Source organism: Diplotaxodon limnothrissa, linkage group LG12, assembly GCF_057381915.1.
Source record: "Diplotaxodon limnothrissa isolate DT_005_m linkage group LG12, D_limnothrissa_male_GT1.1, whole genome shotgun sequence".
Taxonomy (NCBI): domain Eukaryota; kingdom Metazoa; phylum Chordata; class Actinopteri; order Cichliformes; family Cichlidae; genus Diplotaxodon; species Diplotaxodon limnothrissa.
The window spans coordinates 30,128,582-30,153,184 of record NC_140607.1 but is presented as its reverse complement, the minus strand read 5'-3'; the positions used below and the strand labels follow the sequence as shown (position 1 = coordinate 30,153,184).

Below are 24,603 nucleotides of genomic sequence, written 5' to 3'. Positions count from 1 at the left end.
GTCTGAACACAGCCTAAATTCATTTTTAGTATATGCTGTCTCTTTAATATTAATATTTGACTACAAATGGAGTAGATTACTCACCTTTTTAACCGCAGTCCATTCTTTAGTCGTCTTCCTGATCTTGTGCAGTCTGTGGAGGTCTAAAAAAAGTGAAGACAAATAGAGGAAAGAGTATGATTTGTTTTTTTCCCCTCTGTTAACATCCTGACTTATCATTAAGCTACTCATAATCATAAAGGAGTGCTTGTTTTTCTATGGTGCTGTGAGCTAAATTGTTAAGTGTAATTACATATTTCAGGTGTCCTACTTACTGTGCACTGACTAGTGGTTGTTGTGTCACGCATGCATACATTCCCCATTTCCAGGCTTCCGATGACCATAAAGGCCACCCTATTCTCAGGTGACTCGCCACTGGCCAAACCCATGCTGCCTGCTAGCCATTTTCTCACAGAAAATCTCTCACTCATCATTAACTTATCGTTACTAGCTAATCCTTGGTTATAGTTGCTCCCTTCAGAGCTAGAAGTTCTTTGTCAGCTTGTCAGCTCGTACTCACATTTGGTTAAATCCAAAGACGGCATTTTGAAAATTATCTTGTCCCACCGTTCCGTATGACCTAAAATATCTTATTTCCAGCCTTTGTTTACTGAAATATTGCCTGTGACAGTCTATCCTAGCTGCTTTTCTTTAACTCTGCCTCATCTGTCACTGATTCCCTTTCCTGTTTTGTTTTGTGTTTTCTTAAGTCTATCTGTTTCTCCCTGCTACACAAACACACTAATCACTTGCAGTCACAATGATCCCACTACTGCATGAAACCAGTGAAACTAGTGAACCCTATTGCAACCATTAGCATACTCGCCATACCACAAACTCAAAGCACTTTCTGGCCTCCCAGTGTTAAAAAATTCAATTCCAGAACCATTTTTAAGCAGGATGTATCAATACATATGAGCATGAGAGACACAGCATACTCATGTGGGGGAACAATGGGCCCTCCCTGAATGGGCTTTATTCTGGAGCTGCTCTCCCTGTTCCAGCGTGGCATGATAATGAGCCAGCCATCACCTCATTCTTTTTACCTTTAGTTGTTCTCTCAGCTTTTGTGTTTTTAATACCTCAAGCCCTTATACAGGACTGTCAGGAATAGCAGATTTCTTACCTATACTTATTCAAATGCATTTCATTAATCACAATTCAAAATCTCTGATGGCTCTGCATACAAGTTCTACAGGGCTCTGGTTTAAAACGATGACGGTATCATGGAAATGTGCCACTGCTGTTCATTAATGTGTGCTGCATTAAAATGACCACGAGACATATGATAAAGATGATGTGTGCTAACCTTAGGCCGGTCCCAAACAGAGGGCAGCAGGTGGTTCCAGTAAGGGGCAGCTTTAGCATCAGTGCTACGACATGAAGCGGGCCCCAGTCCTGGAGCGAGCAATGACAGCCTGCTTCTCTTAGATGTGGAGGGTCCCTCATCTTCTGAACACGACTCCCCTGTATCACTTGGAGACAGCAACCTCTTTTTGGCAGGCCAGTGGCCTCCAGAAAAGAGACGGTGGCCATTAGTGCTAGGAGTTTTCTCACAGGAAGCCAGGCCGTTAGAGGAGGTGGCAGCCTGGGTGGCACTTCGCTCAGGTGGGGAGGATTCAAGTCCAACTTCCCATTCTGTTGCCTCCCCTGGTTCCTGCATCTCTGTATGGTGTGGTGGGGAAAAAGGACCTGGGGGACTGGTTGGGCTGGCTGGGTTAGGAGTTTCATATGTGGACATTTCATACATGTGGGGGCTGGGCTGGCCTCCAGATGACCCATTACTACAGCTGTCATTTCCAGGGCTACCTAGTGAGTGGGTCGGTGTGCGGCTCCCATTAGGTATCTCTGTCCTAGTTGAGCTTCCAAGGGAATGACCCTGGTCACACATTGGGGCTGATTTAGGTGAGAGTGGAGCAAATACGTCAGGAAATGGCCTATCTTGATTGTACTGAGCTGGGCGTCGGGAAGGATTGTGGGTAGGGGAAAGGGGTGGAGACCTGGGTAACAATCCTTCCTCTGGGTCTTTGTGCTCCATCTGCATGCAAGAGTACAGAGAACCAGATCCACTAGGCCCACCAGCTAACCCCATTCCTGCACCTTGAGCTGTGACTGGCCCACACAGCATCCCTCCTTCAAGCCCCTCCCTGTCTGGAGAGTCCCCCAGGTGGGGGCGCTTATGAGTTAACTGAGGCTCCTCTAACCCCCTTTTCACACCTGATCGAATAGGCCTCTGCTGGGCATCAGTGTGGGATTCTGTGGCGGTGGTAAATCCTCCCAACTGAGAGAAAATAGAGAGCTGGTAGACCTTTTGGAGTCTCAACTCCTCCTGGTCAAGGTGCCTGGGTGCCCCTGGTCTGACACCAGGGTCTAAGCCCTGTGAAGAGGGAGGCAGGTCCCCCTCCTGTGCCGGAAGTTCTAGTGGAGCCTTTTTGTGGGCTAACTCAACGTGAATGTGCCGCATCTTTTGACGGCTGAAGGATAAGAGTCTAAACTAAGTTTTGTGCAACAAGGTCAAGTAGATCCTCACAAGTGCAAGAGCAAGATGATCCACAGGAGGGGTAAGTCCTACACTTCTTGCAGTGATGTCAAACACAGGACACTTGGCCACAAAGCTCCTGAGAGAAACAACAGACAATTTTACAATTCAGGAAAACGTTTAATAAAGCAGAGATTATTTTGTAATATTTGTAAGTTAGGCTCTTTGACATTTAAAAAGTAAGTTTAACCAACTTTTTGTGATTGATACACACACACACACACACACACACACACACACACACACACACACACACACACGACTTAAAACTTGCAATAAAACTCATTTTTAAAAAGAAATTATTAAAAGACTCAAGTTTTAAAAGAAAAACAGTTAAGCAGGGATGCTAAAAATCCCATCCTGGCTACATAGAAAAGGCATGCCTCAAATAGTTCAGACACAATGGCTTAAAATCTTTTAAAAGAATGTGATTACTATCTTAGTTTTAGTCAGCTAAGGTTGGCTGCCCTGCCACCAAGCCAGAGGACTTATATTCAAGCCAGTACCTGAGAACAACAGCTCATCTCTGTGCCCGTCCTTGTCCAATTCTCCCTGTGTGGACAAGCTGTATCTGGCACAACATCGGAAAGCTGTATCTAACAGCATACTAAAGGAACCCATCTAACTCCATGGCAGCTCTCAAAAAAATGAAGCCAGTATCCCAGAACATGTGAACAGGAAACACCAAGGAGTCAAGAACAAACCGGAGTGAAGGAGGTAGGCACAGGAGCCAAGACCTGAGAGAAAATACAAAGGTCAGTGTTCTTGTCAGTGACAGAAGAAATCAGCACCATTACAGGTATATATATTTAATAGTCAAAGTTGCTGATTCAAATTTATGAGGATAAAAAGGCTTTTTTTCCTTTTCAGTACTACAGCCTAGCTTGGGAAACCATGTTAGTAAATATACAATGGACCACTTAATGCTTCTTTGTATGCAAAAGACATAAGATTTGGATTTGAGCAGCAAAGGTTGAAATTTACCAGTGGTGGAGAGTGTCAGTGATGTAGCATGCTCTTGAGGAGAAATATCTCAAAGTTGTTACTAATGCTAATGGGCTTCCCTCTGTGATTGGCTGAAAGCCAGACACACCCTCCTTGGTCACCTAGGCGTGAGATGTGGCATGGCTGAGGCATCATGACAGGGTCATTCCACCCAGTATCTGTGAAGAGGCAGGACACCAAATTAAATTACAGATTTAGGAGCGAGAAGGAGAGAGAGCGAGTGAGTTAGAGTGAGAAGCGGGTAAGTTAGAATGTCGATATTTAAGCATAAAGCAATTAAAAAGCAGGCCATTTAATATATTTTACTATTAATTTTATGTTACCAAAAAGTCAACAGATTAAAAATTGTCTAATCACTCTCTTATCTGTATAAAAAAAAATATCCCATTTGAGGATGAAATGAGGAGGAGTCATTCGGAGAGCTAACTTGACACTAAATCGTGCTAGGCCAGGGGAAGCTCTTTCCAAACCTACTTGGACTACAATTTGGGAATGTGGGGGAGCGGGGGCACAGTGAGCCGTCACCGTGGCAACCAGTAGTCCAAGGATAACGACTCCTTTGTGCTTGGCCACAAAGAGGGAAAAAGACACACTGAGCTAGAGAGAGTGAAGGAGACAGGGTGGATGGTAGGGGGTGCAGGGGGGGGTAAGGGGGTGCAAGGGTGTAGGGGGTGGCGGGGGGGACTAAAGATGCTCGTCAAAAAAAAAAAAAATATATATATATATATATATATATATATATATATATATATATATATATATATATATATATATATATATATATATATATATATATATATATATATCTAAAAAAAATTGGGAAACATTACAAAATAGCAGTGTTCCATTAAATCTCTCCAGCCAACTAAAAATTTCAGGCCACTGTGACACAGGCCTATGTTGTATCAAGCTATCAAAAATAGTTCAATTAAATGCTTGGATATTTTATTCAAAGCTTGAAAATGAAGAACATTAATCTGACTTTCTTCCCCTGGCACTCATATAAAAAGAGAAGTATAGTTGGTTCCCACTGAGACCTACATTACAGAAACCAGGTACTTCAGCTTTTTTTGCATTTAAAACATTATGATGAAACTGCGGTGACGCAGGCAGAAATCTGTAACGTGAAAAGAAGTGATGACACAATCCTAAAGATCAAGCAACAAAAAAGAACTGGAGTATTCATGCATATTTTCCAGTACAGGGAAATACGGGTGTAATGTTTCCAATGCTGGAACTGGATGCTGAATAAAATCCCCCCAAAGGCTATACTATCTAATGATATGACTGGCTGCACTCTTCTTGACCTTCAGCAGGTGTTTGAATTACTGAACAATAACATTTATGAGCATGTACTGTATTATATTTCTTATTGCTCTAAAAAACAAATTTTACATTCACTAAACCTTCATGCTGTGTTACATTACAAGATGTTTATATATATATACAAAACATCTAATCTAATGGCATACATGACTTCATACAACAAATCACATGGTCAGGAGTGAAGCCTTTGTAGTTAGAATGGATTACTTTATTTTGAAAAAAATAAACCCCAGGATGCACAAGCTTCATATAAAGAGGAGTGCTTATCTTATTTTTACATCAAAACATCTGGTGACACTAAGTAAACATTCTAATGTAGTTGCTTTTCAGCCTGTATATGTATTAGCTCAACTATAAGACCATCAAGAGTATTCCCCGGTTACTTCCTAGTTATTTTCTTTTATTACGAAAACTGCTCCACATAAATCACAGTCTTAATATAATTTGCCCACTATGGATCTTAAGTGGAATTTATTGTGTGTTAAATCTATGCCAAAGGCACATCATAACTGCAAACCCTACTGAAACCCTACACTATAACTTACTTCTGCCGACATCATTTAAATCAATCGGAAAAAAATGGATCAGCTCAAAGACAGAAATTATATCGCCAACTAGTGTTTTGGTAGTGACCGTGCAGAACAATGCTGGCACACTATACACAAGTATGAATGGTTGTAACTTTATTGGCCGCTTATGTAAAAGCTGTAATGTTGCCTAAGTTCAAAAACGAAGCATAAAACACAAATCTAGGTGACACCACCACAAGAATAATAACTCCCTCTTAATGGCACTAAAAATGTTAAAACAAAAAATGTAACAGATGATTAATAAACAGCCAATATGCTGCTAATAAGCATGTCAGTAAGAAACGACATAAGCGGAAAGTGTTTGTAAACACAGATGTACACATAACAAAGTAGATCAGTCTGATTCTTTACAAGCCAAACTACCCATACTGGTGTGAGATTTCTTTACTATAAACAGGAAAATATGAGCAAGAGGACATGACAGGACATTTCCAATATAAATCCTGCTAGCCAAGGTCATTCAATTTTTTGTTGATATTTGAGTAGGGAGTGCCAAACCAGACCTGGTGTTTTTACCAAGTCAGATAAAGAGACATCATAAAAGTTCACTGCGAGTAATTATATCACACATAACTATACCCACAGACACACAAATACACACACAGCAATCGGGGGGGATGAGAGAAGAGTCAGCAACAGTATTTATAGTCATAGCCTACTGCATAGCCCAGTTGGCTCTATGCAGGATCCCACTTGATTTTTGACCTTATTTTGAAGGAGCAGGAGTCTGGCAGATGCTGCCCAGCCCTTCTCAGGCTTAATCCAGTAACCAACGGGAGGGAAAGGTCTGGCTTCACCCCAAAAATGTCTCAGGTTTCTGGATATGGTGGCAGTTCAGGTCAGAGAACCTATGAAAACCATATTCACATCTACAGGTTAAATCTGATCTGCTTCAAATTCATATGACCTATGCAATCTGAACTGTGTGCTTCTCACACAGTTCGGATTGCAAAAATCTGTACTTATAGTGACTGTAAAAGCCCACGTAAAGTATATGCAATTTATTATAAAATGTCCAAATTAACTCTTATCCAAAATATAAGCAAATAAAATGAGTTTTTATCACCACACAAGAATTGTTAGATTTTTTTTTAATTAAAACTTTGTTTTTTAAAGAATTTCTTACATTTCACTAAGAATGCATTGCTAAAAGTAATAAAGATGTTGCCTATCACTGGTGAGCCAGTTGCAAACAACATAACCTCTGCAGCACTGCCTATAAATCTATCTGCATTCAGAAACAGACAAAAGAGATTAAAAAGGCCAAGATGAAAGATAAAAGACTTAAAAACACCTGACAGCAACCAGCGGTCAGAGAAAGCAAAGAGATAAAGGATGAGGGGAACCGAGAGAGGCCAACCCAAACCAAAGACCTTGAGGATGGTATAAATAGAGCCCCACCCCCAAGTGTCAGGGGCAACCTGGCATGTTCATGGCTACATATTAACGAGCAGTTATGAGGCCAGTTGGTTCAGAGCATATAAAATGGAAAAACAATGTTAAAAAAAATAATATTCAAATATAATTTTTTAATTCTAACAACACACTCCTTGAAAATGGTTGAATGCAGAAAAATCTTCCAACATAAATATTGCAAAAATGAAATAAAAACTAGAATAAAATAAATTTAATATCTTTAAAATAAGCTAAAAAAAAAAGAAAAGAAAAAAAGATATGAAGTAATAAAAAAAAAAACAACTTATAATAAATAAACCCAAACAACTAATGAGTCATGAATTAACTGAAGTTAATATTATTTTACTCAGTTTGCTTCAAATCCATGTTAAAATGAACTTAAAATAGTAGGAGTATAGTTTTAAGAAACACAGTAGTAAAATGTTAAAGAGGATGACAAAAATAAATTAAAATTGCTGAAGAAAAAGCTTAGTTTGTCTGACTCGGCCCTAGATCTGGATCAAAGCAACAGCAGACTGAGTCATGCATGGAAAAACATTAAAAGGAAATCTGCCTATTATTAAATCAGGAAATAATTTTCCAATACAACAAAAGGACAGTGAGATAGGATACTCACTGATCCTATTCATTTTGATAAACAACTGGGATCCAGAGTGAAACCTCCTGGAAAAATTACCATTTTCCAACTTTTCAACCTAAGCAATAGTCACATTATCATATATTGTTATTTAGCGTTTGTATTAAGTTACTTTTCTTTGAGACATTTCGGTTATGTGTGTTGAAATATGTACAAGTATGTGTTCATTGGAATGCACAACACTCAACACATAGGCAACCACTGTGTCAGTCTATGAGCATCCTCCAGGGCAAAGAAGATTATGGTCATGAGGTTGAATGCCAACAGTGTTGGGTCAGATGACTTATAGCCCATCAAGAGGCCCAGAAGAGTTTGACTCGATCATTATGGGAGGTGGTGTTAGGGATGTGGTAATTGCTAACAATAAGGCATATGGCTTACACATACACTCTTAGTTCCACTTGAAAGACTAATCAGAGCTTATGAGACTAGACACCCATCAGTAATGTGGGTGGCAACTACCAAACATCTGCAAAACAGGCAAAAGCACACTTAACACCCTGTGGTTTCTAGCAAACAAAGCTGCACATGGATGGACTACATCCTTGAAAACACACTTAAGCTATAACAGTCATGTTCAAAAGGTGGGGTGGGCATTAATGTTGGGACGTGGAGCCACTCCTGGTAAGGTCAAGACAACCCATAGAAGAGAAAAACATGAATTGAAACTAAGGTGAATAAACTATTTTAGAGAAAACAAACCAATAATAGTTTCCTGATGCAGCTGAATATGGATATTCATATTTTTTTATTCTTAGAAACTGATAAAATTGTGGGATTTGTGGCTTGATTTTTTTGTGTGGTGAGGGGCATGAACTGTGTTTGGCATAACAAGGGGGATGTCAAACCACTGGGCTATACATAAAGAAATGAATGCAGAAAGATGTCATTAAGAGGCAAGTGATCATGCAACCTAAAAGCAGTTCCCAGTAAAATCTATGGAGATGTCAAAGATCAGACTCAAAACCTAGCAATTTAATCCTGCAACGGCTTGGGTTTGTTTTCAACCCTCAACTGATTTGAAGAACAACAAAGCTACTGTATACTTTAGATATTTTTACTGCATGCTCTTCGACAGTTACAATTTCTCATAGGTGGAGTCCTCAGATAAAAACAGCTGACCTTCTTACGGCTGTGAAGATTCACTTCTTTTAGTATAGAAATGCTTTTATTAGAATACAAACATTTTGCTAACTGGGAATTTTTGCAGGTAACACAGGAAACGCACACGTTTTAGTTTTTTAGCTATCCAGTCTCGGTCGTTGTGTCCTTGGGCAAGACACTTCACCCGTTGCCTACTGGTGGTGGTCAGAGGGCCCGGTGGCGCCAGTGTCCGGCAGCCTCGCCTCTGTCAGTGCGCCCCAGGGTGGCTGTGGCTACAATGTAGCTTGCCATCACCAGTGTGTGAATGTGTGTGTGAATGGGTGGATGACTGGATATGTAAAGCGCTTTGGGGTCCTTAGGGACTAGTAAGGCGCTATATAAATACAGGCCATTTACCATTTACCATAACATTTTTCTATTCCAGCTATCATAGAGTGAGAAGCATCATACACCATGGACAGGTTGCAGTGTTAACATAGAGAGACAGACAGCCAGTCACACTTGAATTTACACCTACGTCCAATTTTGAATCACCAGTTAACCTAAACTGCATGTGTTTAGACTGGAAAGAAGCTGGAGTACTCCGAGAGAACCCACACAGGCACAGGGAGAAGACGCAAATTCCACACAGAAACCACACTCTTCGATTCAAACCCAGGACCTTTTTGCTGTGAGGCAACAGTACTAACCACTGCACTGCTGTCCTTCTCCCTCATTTCATTCATTCATTTGGAATCAGAGAAAAGTGTGAAGCAAAAAAATCAAACTGGGATAGCTAATGGTAAATTTCTAGTCTCTCTTCTTCCAGAGGCAGACAAAGACTTCACAGTGGCATTATGCCAACTGTGTAAAATCGATGATTTTTTTTCCCAGCTTGCAAGATTAAAAAAAAGACCATGGGATAGGGTTAATTGCCCACCCTTCTAAAGAGGTAAAATAGTTTGTTTTCAGTCAGTAACACAATATTTTTGGCTTTTGTGAAACCCTATCTCTAGGTGGTCAAATGCACTCTGACCTCTTTATGTCCTCGGTCAATCTAGAGGCATGATAGCATCAGCATGAAGTCAGTAACCTCCCAAATGTCCTGATTGTCTCACCAAGTTTTAGCAGATCCCCACCCAAACTACTCCCATGCCTGTACTCTGCCTAAAGGCTGATAAACAAACACAGAGAGAAGGGAAAAAAGAAGAGAGAGAAAAAAAAAAAGCACCACAAGAAAAAGTTACTGGGTGTTTCTACAAACAACCAGCTGTTGATTAGATTACTATAGTCTCAGTTCACAAGGGACTGGAATGACAGCTCACTAAGTCTGTGAATGTGTTTATGTTAAACAAAAGGCAGAAGACAGGAAGTGGCAAAGAAAGACAGAACAGAGAGGTAAAGTTCAGTGAAACTGATAAACGAGAGCGAGAAAGCGTTAGAGTTGACACACACAGCATTCTGACTGGAGAGTAATTGCAGTCTGAACTAAGCTGGCTCAGTGACATAGTTGCTGAGAATGCCTTTTTGACACAGGGTCTGTTTCTGTTTCTCCCTCCCTCTGCCTATCTGTCTGCCTGCCTTTCATGTGGCCATTTTAGGAGACATTGAGTCATTCGAGCCCAGCTGACAATATGACAGCAATCAACAGGAACAGCTTTAGTACACTTGACTTCACACCAAGAGAACTTGTCTCACTCACCCTTGCAGAAAGATTATCTTGCTGTCTCACTCGGTCTTTCCCCTTCCTTCCTCTATTTCATCAGGTGTTCTTGAGGGGTGACTCTGTTGTCTCTTCTCTGTGTCCTCTTGTGTATTTCTGTTTCTACTAGATTAGGGTGCCTTATTGGTCTTAACTCCCTGGCTTCTCATTGGTCTTTGCTTCCTTCCGTCTAAATAGGTAATGTCGCAAGAAAGACTAGTTTTTCTGCATGCACTAATTATCCCTCTGCCTATGTATCCTGTTTTCTTTCCGTCTACCTCTCTCCACTCTCAGTCACACATACACAAATGAAAAACCCATCAACAAACTTGCAGCCCTGTTTTCTCACTGGTTCCCTCCCTTGCCTTTTCTCTTCGGAGTCCTCCCTTTTCCCGTTTTTTTCCTCTCATTCGCACACCTCCAAAGTATCTTGAATACAAAAGCGATCTGGCATGCTACAGACCCTTCTCACCTCCCACTTCTCCTCTTCCTCTATGTACTTTCAGGCTCCTCCTTTTAAGCTTTCTAGCCATCCTATCCTCTCTGTTGTGTGTGTGTGCGCTTTTCTTTCTGTTGGTTTCCTCTCAGCTGATAGAGTGAGGCATGCTTTGCTCACTCAGCAGTGAAGGCATACAGGGGAGAGGAGGGGGGGGGGGGGGGGGGGGATGCTTCCAACTGATTGGCTCACCAGAAGGGGGGTCAGCTGTAGTGGCTGAAGCCCTGATTGGCTGGAGGAAAGGATTGCAAAGGGGGAGGAGGTGTGAGTATCCATAAGCCCTCCCACCTGCTGAAGCTTTGAATGTTCTGCAAAAGTAGAGTGCAGGCTTTAAGAACACTTTGCGTAAAGTGTGTATTAAAACACACAACTCATCTCCAAGCATGACGAGTTTTCTTTGTACAGTCAACCACATGTAAAGTTGTGCATGTGTGCTTGAATTGGTTAAAGAATAACAGTTAATAAAAGAAGTTAATGTCTTAGAAAATAAACCTGCTAATAACTATGCAATCACTCCCTCCCCCTTTCTCTGCTTCCCTATTTCTTGCTCCTCTGTGGAACATTAAAAGCAGGCATGAAGCAGAAGGCTTATCTGTGGTGGGACTGATAGAGCAATAAGTGCATGTGAAAAAGTTTATCAGTAGAGGACCAGGAGCAGCGCTCAGCTGTGTGCTTATGAGTGTGTGTGTGTGACTATTGCAGCATCTGTGAGCTAATAAGGAGCAGGATGTCGATTACCCGAGAACTACTTCAGTTTGGTGTTGTTGAAGTCCACACAGCACAGTGCACTACTGACACAAGCACGCATACAGTGGGTGGAAACTGCACAGAAAGTTGACCACAACATATATCTTCGAGGCTGTCGAGCGAGTGCTTATTCAACACATATTTAGAACACTTCTTTGTCCAGTGCTCCTGGAGATGCACACTCACACCTCCCTGTCTATGCTTTATTTATTTATTTTTTATTTTGGAACACTGGGTTGACTTTTTATCAGATGTACACTGGTTGAGACATGCAAGACCAACATACTGACAGCTACTCGTCACTTTAAATTTCATTCACTTTCTGTCATTCTCTCCCTCTAGGACTCCTGATCTACAGGAATTCTACCTCCAACTCAGTTTCCATCTGTAACACCCTTTATCTGTTTCCAAAACAAGATGGAATATTTATTCCTGCCAAGTTACTGCAGAGTTTCTGTATTGTCTCTGTTTTACAAGAGGGTGGACTGGGCATAAGCTTTGTGGTGTCTCTTTTAACAAATTACTCTAAGGTTATGGCTCCTTAACAAATGATTCATGCTTTAAAAAAATAAATAAATCCTTGTACAAAATAAAAATCTGTCACACACATAATTTGATCCTACCTGCCACCAGAATAAATATGTGCATAAACCTGCATACAAAATTAATCTCTACCACTCTCATAGACCATGTACTGACATGTACTTATTCATAGGTGGTTCCTTGGCTGAGTGATAGTATGGTTGCACTTGTTTTTTGGTTTGTTTGTTTTTGGCTTTTTGAGTGTGTGAACAGTAAAAGTTAGCAGAGAGGTGGCTTGAAAAACAAGACACGTCTTCAGCCACATAGCTCCAAATATAGAGATGTGGGGATAGGGGTGAGAGCGGAGGAGCGGAGGGGGGTAGACAGGGGAGGAGGAAGCAAAAGAAACAGATCAAGACAAACTGACAACTGAAGATTGAAATGAGATTCATGTGATTCGTCCGCTGCTTTTCACAGAAAAGCTGGTAAAGAAATCTAGTAATGGGATTTTATGTTCCTACTGTTTAAGATTCTCCGTTTCAACGCAAACAAACGAAGACAACTACACCCTGCTGTCCCTTTAAGAGTGAACGTTGCTTTCCATATTTGGCGATAAAGGGGTGTGTCTTCCCTCTGAACACCTTCCCCCATTCAATGGCATTGAGTGGAGCAAAAGAAAACGATGCATTGAAAACACACACACTCACATTCCAACAAAAACTCACACTGATGCAATTTTGACTTGAGCGCATGGCAGTGTTTGTTTTGATGTCTACATGGCAGCATAGGGGGCTGGACTTTCAGCCTTGATAAGAGAAATGCTGCTTGACACATGTCTTGTTTTTGTAGGCCCCTCAAAGTGACACCAGCTGTGTTTATTCCATTTTCTGGATTAAATGGGTTTCTATGGGTTACATGGCTTGTAATATAGTCTCGGGAACAACATTTACAATGCATATCAGCTGCATTAAAAAACAAACAAACAAACAAACAACGCGTAAAAATAAATAATCTGTGTTTCTAAACCAAAGTATCTAAAACAAGCTCCTTAACTCTCTCACTCAAACTGGGAGTGAATAAAAGGAAGGATTAATGAGGGGAGGTGGAGGAACAAGAAGTGTGCATGTGTGAAGAGAAGAGCATGGTGCCTGTTTAAAGACGCACAGACTCCTTCCTGTTTTGATGTCCACGTCTGCGTGTGGAAGTAAAGCCGTTAAGAAGCATAAAGCTAAAAAAAATATTTACAAATAATATTTGCAAGGGTATTACAAACACCGGTGCATGTTGATGACTCGCTTCTTTAAATACACTCAAACTTTATGATGCAATGCCTCTGACTTGACTGTAACAATTACATGAATGTCTGCCAGTAAAGGGTAGACTAAGGTACATATATTGTAGGGTGGCTGATAATTACTATCACACTTTTTGCCCTCTGGTGAAATGTGAAGGTACATTTAAAGCAATTTCAAACTTCTTTTTTTTTTTTTTAATACAACCTCCTTTTTTTAGTGCTGCAAAACTTCAGCTGTAAAATGTAATTCTTTAAAAGCAAAACTAATGACCTAATTGGTATGTAGATGAATTTAGTTCTGCTTTCATATTATGAAGTAGACCCTACGATGACACAACAGAGAAAACCCTAGCAATCATATGACCTCCTATGAGCAAGCGCTTTGGCGTCAGTGGGAAGGAAAAACCCTTCACTTTTAACAGGAAGAAACCTCCAGTAAAGCCAGGTTTAGGGAGGGGCGGCCATCTGCCGTCACCAGTTGGAGTAAGGGTAGGAAGACAGGATGATTAAATGCAGAGAGGTTTATAAATACATAGTGACAATAAGAGGTTTCCTATTTTCAAACATTTCGGCTCTTATTTCAACCAGCACTTTTGAAGCAGGTCTTTACCTGCCTGATTGAGTGCTATAATTCCACAGCAGACTTTACCACAGATAGAAAGTTCAGGTACAGGTGCTTTCTCTGTTTGTAGGGTAATCAATTGACTTTATGCAAATAGATCTAGCAAATAAGCTAGATCTATATGACCAATTAAACACAATGGTTCGATTATACAGCTCCATAGTGTAATGACCTTATAATAGCTGGATCAACAGAATTACAGATATGATGTCAAACAATTGTTATGGTCAAAAAGTAAACATGACAATAAAGGAGGACGGAAGTAACAGGATTAAAAAACAAAACAAAAACCGCAGATGTGTACAGGGGCAGTCTGTTTACTCAAGTCACGTAATGTCATGTAAAAGTCAGGCCAGAGTAGTAGAGAGTAGAGAACCCACAATGAGTAAGAGCTCATTGATGAATGCAGGGAAGATGCAACATGTCTTTTAATGCCAGTGGGTCAAAACTTGAGAAGCTTATTAACGCTTTAGGATATTTCACAAAATACACACGTTTATCTGCCCAAGTAGTTTTAAAACATTGACATTAAACACAGCTATACTGTATGTTGATCATTCTTATTAAATGATCTTTCTACACATCAGTGGACTAATGAGACTGGGCACTTCTACAAGGTGTGCACTTTTTACATTCAAAATAACTGAACTGAAATGCAGAGCATGTAGAAAAAAAATGTAAGTTTCCCAAATTAAATAAATAAACTATAAATTAAAAAAAAAAGATTATTTATTTATTTATTTATTTATTTATTTCATTTTAACCCATTCTGAACTCTTATACATCATTCCTGAAATAACATTAGTTCCCTTTGTTGGTTTGTTTGGCATTTTAAAACTAATTTCCTGTGTATCAATCGTACCGCATTTCAGAACTCTGATTATATCACTGTGAGATAATGTAAAACGTATGAAAGGAAAGAAATCAAGTGGATGGGGAAAATATGATGGGGAGGAGTGTGGCACCCTGAGTCTTGGTGACAGGCTAGGCCAGCTCAGAGGATGGAATGTTCCAGAGAAATATGTTGCCTATTCACACAGGACAGGAAATGTGTGTGTGTGACTGTGTGTTTCTGTCTCCTCCTCCTCCTCCTAGCCTTCGGGTACTTTTTTCCTGTCCATCTTCTTTCAGTATGAACCAATTCTTTTTTGCCTTTCATGCTTAGGAAATTCACATAGCATGGTGGTGTTGCACCATTCTGACTGGTAGAGGCTGAATGTAGTACCATCTTGGCAGTGAAGGGGGGGGGGGGGGGGGGGGGGGGGGACAAATACCACGTAGTTCATCCAACAATCATACTGTCACTATTTAACCATTTAATCCAACAGATAACTGGTTACTAACCAAAGCGGATGGCTGAGAAGATTAGGATGGCACTTAGAGGTCATTGACACCCACCTTTTCCAGGAAGTGTGCAATCAACAGCAGAATGAAAGGAAAACACAAGCAGCAAAGCACACAGACTTAGAGAAAAATGTTGAATTCAGTCGCATAACAGCATGTTGGTAGACACACATTCATAGGACGTCTCATCAACTTAAATGTCGGTGATGTTTCAGTGTAAAGTAGAGAGTGACGTCTGACTAGGGTTAATCCTGAGATCAATTTAACACACATCCACACACGCATTTGCGGTTATTAAGCAGAACTTAATAATGAGAAGCTTTGGCAATATAACTGCAGCTCTCTGTTTTAGGCTACACCCACTTTAAGATACTTTCATTAAAAATAAACATGATCTGGTTCCAAAAATGTATTTTAGCATAATAAAGTCAGTCTAGAGAGATCAAAAATAATCTCTCTACACTGACACACTTGTAAATCCATTTTACATTCACTATTTGCGTACATCGGGTCTGTGGTGTTATAAATAGCAAGCAGCAAATTTCTTTTTTGTAAAAACACAATGTGTAGGTAGAGCAGAAATGAGGAGAACTAAGAGCAATTTTTTTTTCCCCCATCAGGCCAATAAACAAACTCCAACTCAAATTATAAAGCAGTCAGGGGAGTGGAAATAATATTGTGAATATTATGCCACAAAGTAAAAATATGGGGACATATTAGAGTTGTATCAGGACCATTATCCATTGCCAAAGACAACCAGGCAGTGGGAGTGGAGTGTCTATAGAAAACTGACCAAACATACAGGACAGCCACCCTGATGGCTGAGTAAGTCACAAGCTGCGTCGGTGTGACTCCTGGCTCACGTTTACTGCACGTCATTCCTCTGCTCTCTCCTTTGCTATAATTCCTGTGTCCACTTCAGCCTAATTGGTGGCTGCTTGTCCTGCATGTTGAATCAGGCTATACACAGAAGGGATCCTGCTCAGAACTATCAATGCAGTATGGAGAAAACAAAAAAGCTTTTTCCCTTGCTCTGGTGAGACATGCAAGGTGAGCCAGTAATACACACATACAGACAGAACATTTGTTTCATGGCATACCAACACAACCAAACCATTAGTACGCATAGTCAGAGATAATCACTTATAGGCCTATTTTAGAAATACAAACAACACAAAGTGCTACAATGCTCTCAAGGCTGTAGGAAATACACTGTTGTGGATATTTGTTTAATGTTGGCAGACCTAAGACTTGGTAGGTGATGTACAATAAACTGTTTAAATTAAACCCTACATACTTCCAATTACACTATACAGGTATACTGCAAACATCAGCTCTGCGTCGCTGCCTTGGAGTCATTTTTTTAAATTTAGTGTAAAATTTCATGCAAGTCAGGCGTGTCCTACATACCCAGAATCCACAAGACAGATGGGAATATGTACTATGCACACATGGAGGGCTTTGATGCTACACTTGTTCCCCTGAGTAATGGCAACACAATAAGAACAAAATGGAAAGCTCATAAGTGACCAATGTAATGCACAGGATTACACGTCTTCTTTCCAAGACTAACTCACAAGACTACATTAATACAATGCGTTTATATGTTTTGTTCAAGGAGACTTATTTATAAATGCTAAATGATAACTCTTTGGCCACTTCTTTAGCTATATCTGTTCAGCTACTTGTAAATGTAAAGATCTTATAACCATATTTTATGGCAGTTAGGCATGAAGACCTGGTCAAGATGACCTGTTGAAGTTGAAACAGAGCAACAGAAAGGGAAAGGAAGGTGACTTAAGTGACTCGTAATATGGTGATGCTGCTTGTGCTCAGCCTCCCTGGGAAAGTCTATGCCAGGGTGCTGGAAAGGAGAGTTCGTCCGTTAGTCGAACCTCGGATACAGGAGGAACAATGCGGTTTTCGTCCTGGTCGCGGAACACTGGACCAGCTCTTTATCCTCTCCAGGATACTTGAGGGTGCATGGGAGTTTGCCCAACCAGTCTACATGTGTTTTGTGGACTTGGAGAAGGCATTCGACCGTGTCCCTCTGGGTGTCGTGTGGGAGGTGTTGCGGGAATATGGGGTGTCTGGCCCATTGCTACGGGCCATTCGATCCCTATACAACCGTTGCAAGAGCTTGGTTCGCATTGCCGGCAATAAGTCGGACTCGTTCCCGGTGGGTGATGGGCTTCGCCAGGGCTGCCCTTTGTCTCCGGTTCTGTTCATAATTTTTATGGACAGGATTTCTAGGCGCAGCCAAGTGGCGGAGGGCTTTCGCTTTGGTGGCCTCAGAATCTCATCTCTGATTTTTGCAGATGATGTGGTTCTGTTGGCTTCATCGGGTGAAGGCCTCCAGCTCGCACTGGAACGGTTCGCAGCCGAGTGTGAAGCAGCGGGAATGAGGATCAGCACCTCCAAATCTGAGGCCATGGTTCTCAGCCGGAAAAGGGTGGAGTGCCCACTCCGGGTCGGGGATGAGTTCCTGCCACAAGTGGAGGAGTTCAAGTATCTCGGGGTCTTGTTCGCGAGTGATGGGAGAAGGAAGCCGGAGATCGACAGACGGATTGGGGCTGCAGCTGCAGTAATGCGGACGCTGCACCGGTCCGTCGTGGTGAAGAGGGAGCTGAGTGTAAAAGCGAAGCTCTCAATTTACCGGTCGATCTACGTCCCTACCCTCACCTATGGCCACGAGCTGTGGGTAGTGACCGAAAGAACGAGATCGCGGATACAAGCGGCAGAAATGAGCTTCCTCCGAAGGGTGGCTGGCCTCTCCCTTAGAGATAGGGTGAGAAGTTCGGCCATCCGGGAGGGGCTCAGAGTAGAGCAGCTGCTGCTCCACATCGAAAGGAGCCAGCTGAGGTGGTTCGGGCATCTGACAAGGATGCCCCCTGGGCGCCTCCTGGGTGAGGTGTTCCAGGCATGTCCCACCGGGAGGAGGCCCCGGGGCAGACCCAGGACACGCTGGAGAGATTATATCTCTCGGCTGGCCTGGGAACGCCTTGGTATTCCCCCGGATAAGCTGGAGGAGGTGGCTGGGGAGAGGGAGGTCTGGGCCTCTTTGCTTAGGCTGCTGCCCCCGCGACCCGGCCCCGGACAAAGCGGATGAAGATGGATGGATGGATGGATGCTTGTGCCAGACAGGCTGTTCTGGTATTTCAGATTTTCAAGCACAGTCACATCTACGGTTTACAAAGAATGATGAAAAAGAGAGAATATCTAGTGACTAGCAGTGGGTACAAATTTGTTGTTCATGTCAGAGGTCAGAGGAGAATGGCCAGATTGCTTCAAGGTAATAGGGCAACAATAACTCAAATAGCAATCAGTATACACAGAAGAGTATCGCTAAATGCACAACAGATCAAACCTTGGAGCAGGTGAGCTGCAGCAGCAACAAAATCCATTGTTCTCCTTCAGACCCTCATGAGGCTCAGCAGTGGCTGCAGATGACAGGATAGTATCCCATCCTGATTCAATCAGTTCTTTTGTATTGCCTCACCTCCTGTTTCAGGGGATACTGGGGATGGAGCCACCAGCTCAAAACGATACCGCACAGGACCAGCTCAGCCAGACTGCTTTAGATGATTAATCTGTTTCCAATAGCTCATTCCACCACCTTGGACCAAGAATAGAAGAGGGTGAAGAAGAGGGTAAAACTCTCTACTACAACATAAGCTTTGTGGTAACAAGGAGCAGTTTTCCTTGCTTCCCTTTAAGTTAACATTAGTTTTAAACTAGATATAGGCAGAAACAGAATGCCTTTGTAAAGAACAAAGAAGTGCTATGGAGAAACTTGGGAGGTTTAACAGCAAAAAGGCAACAGTTTACTAGATTAGTTATGAAAGCCTGATGACACTTAAGCAACCTCCATTGCAAGGAGGGAGGCAAATACATCAACAGGAGTGGCCTGCCACACCAATATTTGCAGAGCTTAACAATCTATCAATACCACGGTCATTCCTAGGTCATTTATCAAACTTGGCAACACAACTGTGTTGTCAATGGTCTTGAAAAGGTCTAGGTTAGGAGATATTTTCTCAGAAGGAACAAAAGTTTGAACTTGTCTTGGTTGAGCCTCTAAGATGTAAAGCAAGCAAGCAGCAATGTGGGACGAACAGCTTAGAGTAATTTACAAATGCTTCAAGTACTTTAGATGATGCAATACCATCATGGAAGCTTGTGACTTTATCCAAATTCAATCTGCACTCAGTGTCATAAAAACTATGTTCGGTGGCAAGAAAAACAAAGTGTTCTGTAACAGATGGGTAAGGCCTAAGCACTGATCTCAACATCATGGAGTTCGTTTGAGTTTACCCTAAGCCAAAAAACGCAACTGTGTAATTCTCCAACATGTGTCGAAAAACCTACTGAGTATCTTCAATTCCTATTATTGCTTAACACACTTTTTGTGAAGTTAATTGGTAACTATTTAAGGTAGTTTTAAAATGCATCATTATGTTTCTTCTAGAGCTGTACATACTGCAACAATAATTTTTGGTTTGTCTATTTGCATAGTTATTTAGAATGCCCATATAACACACGTATACACAGAATTGGAGACATGTCTGTCATTTATAAAAGATGTTACATACTTAACTTAGAGCAGACACCAAAGCAGCTTGGTATAACAAAAATACATGTATTTGAGATCATTTATTTATTTTTTAAAATACTGATCACCAGCAGTTAATTCACCTGTAGTTACTTGAAGTTGTGGAATGTAATTCACTTTGCTCTACCGTGTCACTGCAAACTGCTTCCACGCTAGATGAAACCTTAGATGTGTCATTCAAGCCACTCCAGCATAATACGCAGTATCTTCCCTTTACAAGAGCAATCAAAAGTAAAATCTTAGATTGACAAGAAGGCAAACTGGAACATGTGAACACTTTTAGGCTGTTTGAGCAACTTGAGCAACATTTAATATACACTTGACCTGTTTATAATTCCTGAGTCTTCATAATTGCAAAGCTGTCACAGTTCTGACTATCCGTGACCACCACTGTAACATTGCCAACTTGTTCCAAGGATCACAGAATTCTTTGGCATTTTCTTCAATAACCTCCACATTGATTCTTCTGAAAACTACAGTAATAGAAACACAGAGACACTGTATGATTGCAAGAGAACTAACCACTTCCTCTTACTGGTAGACTGTTAGGAGGACTGTGTGACCTTTAATGGTAAGATTGAAGCTAAGTTTGATTAATGTGTGTACCAAGCCCTTTTTACACATGCTCTCTGGACAAAGTCAGGTAAGGATATTTCCAAAGCTGGGGCAAAGGCATGTTTCTCTACTCTGTTGCATTAATTCTTCTTTTTACAACACTTTGTAAGTGTTTGGGAAATGAGGAGCCCAGCTACTGTACATTTAAAAACAAAAATGTTTCCTCATTCTGAGTGAGGTTGTACATCATCTTTATGCAATACTGAAGGCCTTCCCTGAAAGAGATATATGGATGGCATTAATGGTACCGTCATAGATGTGCAACTTACCCAGGCTATATGCACTAATTGATTCATACGCTGTTACAGAATCTGGCTTTTGAACTGTGGCCTCTCCTATTTAGCCTTGGGAAAAATAATGACAGATTAAAAAAAAAAAAAGAAGAATACTTTGGTTATTAAAATCACAGGATAGTTTTAAACTTTGGTCCGTTCTTTATAAATGAAGTCAGTCCCAGAGACGATCTTATTTATTTTCTTTTTTCACATTTTTTTATTGTTCTTTGTCTTGACATTGTCCTGTGTTTTATTCTATTGTTAAGTGTTCTTGGGTGTCTTAAAAGACGCTTTTAAATAAAATGTATTATTATTATTGTTTTCTTTTGCGTTGTAGAATTTTGACTTCAGATGTACTGACACATATGGAAAAGAAATAGTAAAAACTTGTATGATTTACTCATGAAAGTGGCCGCTTTCTCATTACTTTCATATATTGTTTTAGTAAGTACCCAAAACATACAAGTTTCATTAATATAATTTTTCAAGGGATCTTATATCTGTTTTCAGTGTTGTATGCTTTTCATACAAGTTTCACACAAGACAGATACAAACATTATAAGATTTATATATATCTTTTCCATATGGGGATGAATCATGTTTAGTTATACTGATAGTGGTTGTCAGAAGTATTCCCAAGCCTATGCAGTCATTTCCAGAGTCATATGCGCCACCAGTGCAGTGCTACCTGACGACCTGAGATCACAGAGATTTCATCCTTGTGTTTGATCTTGTCCATTGCATATAGATTTTTTTTAATTATCAAGTAGAATCCCAAAGTGACACTGAAGAAAAGAAAACTCTATTCAGAAGACCCAACAGTGGTAGTCTCCCTGCATTTTAAAATGAGAAACACTATTCCTGTCAGCTGGTCACTGCTTTCTGTGGTTTAGTACCAAAAGTCACATCAAATTCTTGTGCATACTTATTATCTAAATTTATTTGTTGCATTCCTCTTTTCTTAAAGCTAATAATTTATGCCTAGTATTTTTTTGTTTATTGTTATTCAATAAACATAATTTAGCTCCCATAAGGATAGAGCACAGTCGTGCTTGGGCACACTCAGTCACACATACACACTAGAGATCAATATAGCCCCAGAGCAGTGCTGAGTACTCGATCTAACCCACACAATCATCTGTAATCTCTGGCATCAAATCCTGCTGAGATACACTGGAGAGCTGACAACAAGCCTTCATCAACAAGCCTTCATCTGCTCAACGCATTTAATAGCCACCCCCACTTTTTACACAGACAATCAAATTGCTGCCAGGTAGAAATGCTAAAGAACAATCGTGATCAAAGACGAAAACCACCATAAGACAAATGATACAAAAGTTATTTTTGATTTGCTCAAAGATAGAGTGTATGCAAAAGTATGTAATGTTGTTTTTGTGGACTTTATTTTATTCTCTTCCGACAGAATCATTCATTCCCTTAGCCTAAATAGATACTGGTGGCCCTCCAAACTACCATTGAAAAACAGACTGTTACTCATGATCCTACTCTTGCTTAACTCAACATTCTTGCCTGCTTAGTATGCACAGAAGCATGCAATTTGATTTCATTTAATTTGGCTGAATGTGTTGGTTGCTAAATTTTTTGAAGCAGAAAAAAACCCCAACAACACAACGGGGGCTTTCCTCTGGCTATTTTCTTTTCATGCATGGAGGTTGATACACTTATCCATTCTTGTATTTGATCACTCCCTCTCTTCCTTTTCTTTGAATGTGAGAGGATTATCCAAGTTTCTCTATCTCACCTGAATAGACTGAATTCATTTTGTGTTTTTTTTTTTTTTTTTTTTAAATTGTCCTTGTGTACCTAAGCATGAGGGAACTTAAGTAAAAGGTGTTTGAGCATGGGACAAGCCCAGACCCAGGCCTGCTGAACAACATGCATCTTGCCTTCGGGGCTGGATACAGCAAAGATCTACATGACGTCACACTCAGCTGAGGACAAAAGCCCACTGCTTTCTCCCAGACAGAATAGTGGGGGGTGGCTGTCAGAGCAATGCATGGACAAGCAAGAGAAGAAGAATAATGAGCCGCAACTGTATTTGGTGCTGCAGTGTGTGCAAAAATCTGTAGTTTCCATACATGTAAGACAGCTGCTGTTTTCCCATATGCACGTGTTCTTTATAGATGATGCAGTGTGAGACTGCACACACATGCCTAATGTGTATGTCATTGCCTTCATGCTCTGCTTGTCAGGACAATGAGAGATGGTGCACTGCAGCTAGCATATTAACAGTGCAATATAGGACTCATTGATTTGTTACATTTATATATTTATTTATTTATTTGCATATGCATGTGACAAAGGTTCTGTGCCATCATCAATACTCTTCAATGCATGATGCAATGCAACTCCCAAGTGCAATCCAAGGGAACAATACACCGACTGCAATCAGTTATATGCCCTCTTCTATTAGCTGTACAATGTTCATCATCACTCCACCCGCTGAGCTACAGTCACAATCTCACAGATATACCGCTGCTGGTTGATCCTTCTTGCCTGGCCCATATATGCACAATCCCAGGAGCACAGTGCGCAGTTACAATAATTTAAAAAAATAAAAACCGTTTTATCTCATAATCATTTTAATGCCACGCACACTATTAATTTTGATTTATGCATTGGGATTTCACTGGGAAATTCTAGCACTTTGTCCCCAACCAATGCAGACTGTGCACACATAAAGAAAGTGTGAGGAAGGCAGACAAAGCAGGGGAACGCCCCCTACATCATGCAAGCTACTGTCAGGTCATCAGCTGGATCAGGCTGGATTTCGCTCATTCTTCTGCTAGACTCCCAATTATGATAAGGAATCTCTATGCATGATCACAATGCAAAGGATATAACTTAACCCATTTCAACACACCCCTACCTTTAAAGTACACACAATGCAGAAGATTAAAGGGAAGGCAACCAGCCACATTTCAAGATTTCGAAGTCTACTCACCTCACGAAAAATATAGACTCAGATTATCAAACACAGCCAGGCAGTCTGAAGTGACGTCCGTGCAGTCTGGGAGTTTGGCCTTTCTACTGTCTGTCTGCCGTGTTGACTGCTGCGTTGTCGGTTTCTAGGTAGCTGATGTTATGGGCCGAAAATCGACTTCGAAGCTAAAAGACGTTAGCAACATTAACCGTATATCAAATAGGTAAAATATTCGGACAGTCTTGAACTCGTCCTCTCACTCTATAGTCCAAATAGTTTGTTAGCTAACAAAGCTAACTCCCTTCCTCTCTGTGCCAGTCTTTTTCGTGCACTCCCAGCTGTTTTCGTTGTTTCAGCCTTTGCCTTAAATTCCTCCTCTGTCCCTTTAAGTAACAGGATTTCCGGGGTTTGCGTGTAAAAATACCAAAGGCGGGGCTTATTCACCAGCTGAGCGCCTGTCATTTAAGCGATTCGCCGCTTGGATTTCCCTTAACCAATCATCACTTGTAGTTTTTTAAACTATGCAGATTTATTCAAACATACTGTTCTCTGATTGGCCTAAGGATTACCCCAAGAGCCGCCCAGTACACGTGCATTTTCTTCCCTCCTAGTCTTCAGTGCCAAGGATAGCTTTTTGTGCTGGAGCTCCGACAGTTGTTTTATCCATTAGTGTTTAAAATAATACATGACACGAAATTAAAGTTAAAAAATAAGACTTTAATAATTACTGTCACGGATGCGTGGTAATTCATTTAGTTATTTTTGTATTTATGCACTGGTTAAATTCACAGTACT

At 40.9% G+C, this 24,603-nt stretch overlaps 1 protein-coding gene across 3 annotated transcripts in view; it reads right to left on the bottom strand.

Annotated features, from left to right (window-relative positions):
* Positions 1 to 24,176, bottom strand: part of atosb (atos homolog b) — a 29,812-nt gene extending 5,636 nt beyond the window's left edge. Inside the window, exons 1-6 of one of the 3 annotated variants that reach the window (XM_085367467.1) lie at positions 10,338 to 10,920; positions 6,205 to 6,347; positions 3,563 to 3,741; positions 3,085 to 3,315; positions 1,349 to 2,657; positions 85 to 143 (exon numbers count right to left, since the gene is read on the bottom strand). In XM_085367467.1, the coding sequence (XP_085223593.1) occupies positions 85 to 143; positions 1,349 to 2,503 (1,214 nt within the window). In that variant the 5' untranslated portion in view covers positions 2,504 to 2,657; positions 3,085 to 3,315; positions 3,563 to 3,741; positions 6,205 to 6,347; positions 10,338 to 10,920. Of the gene's footprint in view, positions 1 to 84; positions 144 to 1,348; positions 2,658 to 3,084; positions 3,316 to 3,562; positions 3,742 to 6,204; positions 6,348 to 10,337; positions 10,921 to 23,829 lie in introns of those variants that run through there. The other 2 variants (XM_085367468.1, XM_085367466.1) reach the window with 2 other exon arrangements.
* Positions 24,177 to 24,603: the final 427 nt, after the last annotated feature.